This window comes from Cotesia glomerata, linkage group LG2, assembly GCF_020080835.1.
Source record: "Cotesia glomerata isolate CgM1 linkage group LG2, MPM_Cglom_v2.3, whole genome shotgun sequence".
In the NCBI taxonomy this organism is placed as follows: Eukaryota; Metazoa; Arthropoda; class Insecta; order Hymenoptera; family Braconidae; genus Cotesia; species Cotesia glomerata.
The window spans coordinates 13,233,447-13,239,446 of NC_058159.1; the positions used below are offsets into that span (position 1 = coordinate 13,233,447).

At 32.8% G+C, this 6,000-nt stretch overlaps 1 protein-coding gene across 2 annotated transcripts in view; it reads right to left on the minus strand.

Annotated features, from left to right (window-relative positions):
* LOC123260157 (solute carrier family 35 member F5) overlaps positions 1-5,774 on the minus strand; it is a 38,578-nt gene extending 32,804 nt beyond the window's left edge. Inside the window, exons 1-4 of one of the 2 annotated variants that reach the window (XR_006508403.1) lie at positions 5,673-5,774; positions 5,014-5,127; positions 4,752-4,939; positions 2,740-3,384 (exon numbers count right to left, since the gene is read on the minus strand). Coding sequence is in view for 1 of the 2 variants with exons in the window: in XM_044721145.1 (XP_044577080.1) it covers positions 2,740-3,384; positions 4,752-4,838 (732 nt within the window). In the remaining variant the exon portion in view is untranslated. Of the gene's footprint in view, positions 1-2,739; positions 3,385-4,751; positions 4,940-5,013; positions 5,607-5,672 lie in introns of those variants that run through there. The other variant, XM_044721145.1, reaches the window with a different exon arrangement.
* Positions 5,775-6,000: the final 226 nt, after the last annotated feature.

Consider the following 6,000-nt stretch of genomic DNA (forward strand, 5'->3'; position numbering starts at 1 on the left):
AGTACTCCTAGTACCCACTCACAAAATATAAAAAATCATCAGGACGCTAACACCCCCGGAACTACCCCTCCAGCCACCCCAAAGACTTAGAGGTATTTTTTAAAAATTATGAAAAAATCCTTTCAAGGGTCCTTGGAGGCTGCCGATTTTTTAGAGTACTCCTAGTATCCCCCCACAAGGTATAAAAAATCATCAGGAGGCTAACACCCCCGGAACTACCCCTCCAGCCACCCCAAAGACTCATAAATTAAAAAAAAATAAAGAAAAAATCCTTGCGAGGGTCCTTGGAAGCTGCCGATTTTTTAGAGTACTCTTAGTACCCCCCCAAAAGATATAAAAAATCATCAGGACGCTAACACCCCCGGAACTACCCCTCCAGCCACCCCAAAGGCTTAGAGGTTTTTTTTAAAAATTATGAAAAAATCCTTTCAAGGGTCCTTGGATGCTGCCGATTTTTTAGAGTACTCCTAGTATCTCCCCACAAGATATAAAAAATCATCAGGAGGCTAACACCCCCGGAACTACCCCTCCAGCCACCCCAAAGACTCATAAATTAAAAAAAAATAAAGAAAAAATCCTTGCGAGGGTCCTTGGAAGATGCCGATTTTTTAGAGTACTCCTAGTACCCCCTTCCAGAAGATATAAAAAATCATCAGGACGCTAACACCCCCGGAACTACCCCTCCAGCCACCCCAAAGACTTAGAGGTTTTTTTTAACAATTCTGAAAAAATCCTTTCAAGGGTCCTTGGAGGCTGCCGATTTTTTAGAGTACTCCTAGTACCCTCCCACAAGATATAAAAAATCATCAGGCTGCTAACACCCCCGGAACTACCCCTCCAGCCACCCCAAAGACTTAGAGGTTTTTTTTACAAATTCTGAAAAAATCCTTTCAAGGGTCCTTGGATGCTGCCGATTTTTTAGAGTACTCCTAGTATCTCCCCACAAGATATAAAAAATCATCAGGAGGCTAACACCCCCGGAACTACCCCTCCAGCCACCCCAAAGACTCATAAATTAAAAAAAAATAAAGAAAAAATCTTTGCGAGGGTCCTTGGAAGATGCAGATTTTTAAGAGTACTCCTAGTACCCACCCACAAGATATAAAAGTCATCAGGCTAACAGCTACCCCTGAAAAGACTTAGAGGCTTTTTCAAGCGTCCATGAAAAGCTACTCTTTTAGAGGCTGTCCTGGTATCCCCCCACAAGATATAAAAAATCATCAGGACGCTAACACCCCCCGAACATTATTAAATATATGGTGGCCTCCTCGTGGCGTGTCCTGGGCAACGACCAAAGAATTAAGAAACAACCAATGTGAAAAAAATTAATTAACATTGCGTAAACATGGAGCGTAATGGTCTTGTAACTTGCAAGTTTCTTAATTCTTTGGCTCAGCTAACACCATCACATAATGACTAAATCTTCAATAAAAAAAAAAAAAACATTTTTGAAAAAAACTTCTGTCTTTGGGGTGGCTGGAGGGGTAGTTCCGGGGGTGTTAGCGTCCTGATGATTTTTTATATCTTGTGGGGGGATACTAGAAGTACTCTAAAAAATCGGCAGCCTCCAAGGACCCTTGAAAGGATTTTTTCATAATTTTTAAAAAAAACCTCTAAGTCTTTGGGGTGGCTGGAGGGGTAGTTTCGGGGGCGTTAGCGTCCTGATGATTTTTTATATCTTGTGGGTGGGTACTAGGAGTACTCTTAAAAATCTGCAGCTTCCAAGGACCCTCGCAAGGATTTTTTCAGAATTTGTAAAAAAAACCTCTAAGTCTTTGGGGTGGCTGGAGGGGTAGTTCCGGGGGTGTTAGCAGCCTGATGATTTTTTATATCTTGTGGGAGGGTACTAGGAGTACTCTAAAAAATCGGCAGCCTCCAAGGACCCTTGAAAGGATTTTTTCATAATTTTTAAAAAAAACCTCTAAGTCTTTGGGGTGGCTGGAGGCGTAGTTCCGGGGGTGTTAGCCTCCTGATGATTTTTTATATCTTGTGGGGGGATACTAGGAGTACTCTAAAAAATCGGCAGCCTCCAAGGACCCTCGCAAGGATTTTTTTAGAATTTTTGAAAAAAACTTTCAAGTCTTCGGGGTGGCTGTAAGGGTAGTTTCGGTTTTTAGAGGTGTCAATATATCATTTTTAGGGCTATTTGTTTTTATTTGGAGCCGAAAAACCATTTTCAGTTTCAAAAGAAAAAAAATTTTTTTTTTATTTTCGTTCATAAAAAAACGATCGGAACTTCAGGTACATGCTATTATTCTTTTCATTTTGAAATTCAAAAATTTCAATTTTTTTCAAAACTTAGTAAAAATTTAAAAACAGATTTCTATATTATAAATAATCTATACTTAAATGTACATAATTTAAATGAATAATTAAAAAAAAAATTTACGCAATGATTGTCAAAAATCGTCATTTCCGTGACTATGTTTTTTCTTATTAACTTTAGACTTAGAAAAGATATCATCTTATTTTTGGAAACACCACTTTAAAACTGATGGCATGCCGTTTGATTTGACCTATAGTACTCTAACTTTTCAAAAATTTTACCTTAAATCTATTCTTAAATATTCCTTCCATCTCGGGTGCGGCCGAGTGGTGTTTTTTAAATAACAAAAATTAATTAAATAATGAAATGTGAGGATAATGATGAAGAAACTCGAATGTATTTAAACAAATTTTCATCTCACATTCAAAAAAACATCGTATTTTCGATAAAAAAAAATTTTTCTGTTTACTTACCATTCCGAAAATGTTAATTAATACGGCCAATAATTTTGATATGGAAAATTTGTCATTGCTGCTACTTGGAAAAAATGAAGCTAGAAATAGTGTGAATAAACTGGATGCCGCTGACACCACAGTCATATTTCCAGTTTCCATTTGGGCTAATAAAATTTGGTAAGTGTAGTTGGCCATAAATAAAATAAGGCAAAATATCAAAGCAATTTTAGCGACTTTTGGAATAGAAAATTTGTGAGCTTGACGACGTGCATGTTCCCCAGCACGAATGCTGGCTGGATAACTGAGCCTTGCTAATAACGCTTCAATAGCATCACCTTCAGACATATGCCGGACTTCGGCTAATTTACTAAATCGTACAGCTCGAATAGAAGAATCATCACTTTCTGTTCCAGACGAACGATCATAATGTGCTGATTTTTTTATTGGAACAAACGTTGGATCACTTAAACTGGTATTATTGACCTCGGAATAAAAATTTTCGTCTTCTGCATTGGGATCTACAAATGTATAAGTTGAAGATCTGTTGCACTGATCTCTCCATGGAGGCCAAAAACATAATCCCAGTAGATAAAGTGTTAACATTGATAGATTTATGTATGTACTAAAGAATGGCTTTTTAAATGCTGTTTCTGAATAAATGTACTGTAATAAAATGGAGAAATAAAAAAGTGAAATAAATACTTGTCATCAATAAAAATGTAAAACATAAAAATAGCAGAAGGGTAGACATAAAATATATAAGAGGAGTACTATATTTTATTAATTATTTACTATTTCAAATTGAATAAACAGAGCACATGGTTAATTGAATTTATTTTTATGGCTTAAGATCCGAAGAAGCAATCTTTATTATTTCCAGAAGAACAAAAGTATGTTTATAATTATGGTATCTACATTTGACTGATTTAATTAAGAAGTAGAAAAATTTCCTTTTTCTTGATATCAAGATCGTTTAGTCTTAAAAAAACCTTTTGGTATATTTAAAAAAAAAATTTTTTTGTTTCCTGCCAAGAAAATTAAAAATTTTTTTTGATTACAAAATTATCGTTTCCAGCCTGATTTTCAAAAATAGAGCTTTTATTCGACCACGACGTTTTGGAGTTTTAAAAAATCATTATGACTATTTTAAAGACTGATGTATCCGTGTGTATTGATGTAAACCTCTCATAATTTTCGATGAACTAAACGCCCATTTAAACGAAGTTTGCGGCATCCAAAAGAGTATCACTACACTTAGATTTCCTGACAATTTTTTCATAAATACGCAGCCAGACATCCGTTTAAAAGTAATTAAAAATGCTTCACGGGCTTTCCAACATAAAATCTAATTAAAAATCTGACCCTCGAAAATTGGACTGAAATCAAAAACTCCTCAAAATTTAAAATTTAGTTTCCAAAAGCTGCTTCTTTCCATTTACATTAAAGTCATGAATTGAATGTTCTATTTGTTAAATAAAATTGAGCCAGTTAAAAACTAACAAACGCTATTAAGGATAGGCAGTATTCTATGTGTTTTCAGGTATTTTATTTTTTTAATTCCTTGTTGGAAATGTTTAAAATGAACTGCTTTGAAGCTTCGTCAGTAGTCAGACTGTTTTTTTTTTAATTTTCCAAAAATTTAATTTTATTGGATCGCCAAATTTATCTAACATATAATTAGGAAAATAAAATATTTGGAAATCTTAAAAACATTGAGTGCTGTCAAGCCGTAAGTTTAAACCATTAGCTTTTAAAATAAGGAAGAACAATTTTTTCTTTCTATATAGATTTATTGTAGCTTCATTGAAAAATTAACGACAATGTGTTTATTTAAAGATTATTATTTAAAGAGATTTTGAGTAAAGAATGGCTGTTTTTTTTTTTTTTTTTAATTTGTGGAGAGAAGTCATTCTTCAAAAACAACTATATTTTCATCGTCAGAATAATTCTAAAGCATGCTATTTCAACTCACAACAAAAATAAAAATTGAAAAATAAATGAAGGTAATAGATAAAAAAAGGTGTAAGTACCTGAGTGAGTTTGGAGCTAGACATCCAAATAACATTAACTAATAATAATATTAGAAGTCCTATAATAAGTTTCTGAGATTTATTCATTATTAATTTGAATCCGTTTGGATTTTATTTCTATATCAAGTTGTCTTTCATACTAAGAGTTTCAAGACGAGCTCGTCAGCTTAATTTTTATTCCATTTAACCTGCAGCATAAAAAAATGTTTATTAAAAAAGAAAGCTTAGAGAAAATGCTGAATAAGTATAAGTATTTCAATACCTAATACCGCAAACTTATGGCAATAATTCTCATCGATATATAAGATGTCATTTTTATGAAATATACTTTTTAGGCATCTAATAGACATCAGTTTATATGAGAGATATAAAAATCCTAGCAAAACATACAGAACGTAAATGAAGTATTTCATTAAAATTTTCAGAACTCATTAAAGATTTTATCTAAATGATAGAACAATATTCATGCTAATATAGCTATAATTGTTTATATAATTCTAAATTGACTAAGAAAATATAAACAAGGTTTGATCAGTTATGTCCAGACGTTTTCAGTTTCAAGCAAAATTAATTTTCATTTAGATCATAAAGGTTCTAGAAGTTTATCCATAATAACATATCTGTTCATGAATATCATATCTGTTCAACGTCTTTAAATTATAATTCCGAAAAATTTGAATTGAATCATATTTCATCTTTTTTTAAAATCACTGTCCAAAGCAAAACAAACAACCAGCTACATTTTGTATAGATTCACCTATTAAGAGTATTTTGTTTTTTGATAAGTTAAAATTTACATTATACATAATTATATTTCATGAAATATTGAAGTTGTAAGAATAGTAACTAATTATAAGAATTGAGTTCAGAAAAAAGGATAAAATTTTCTATTAGAATAGTAAGTTCTATAATTGAAGAAACCTATTTAAGTAGGATTTAGAAATGATTGTTTCTATCGGTACACATAATCACTCTTAAAAATGCTGGTATACTAAAAATGCTGGTATACTAAAAATAACATCCACTAGATGGAAGCATAACAAGATACTGTTTTGCACACAGACACTTATGTCCGATATCGTTTTTAGAATAGATAACGAATCAATTTACACATACAGTCGGTGACATGTATTTCTCCCGTACACGATACCAAACGTATGTTACGTCCCCACCTGCATTCACAGATGTCTCTAATAGCAAATACGCGCGCTAATTTAAAACTCTAATAATTATCCAATAGCTCCATAAA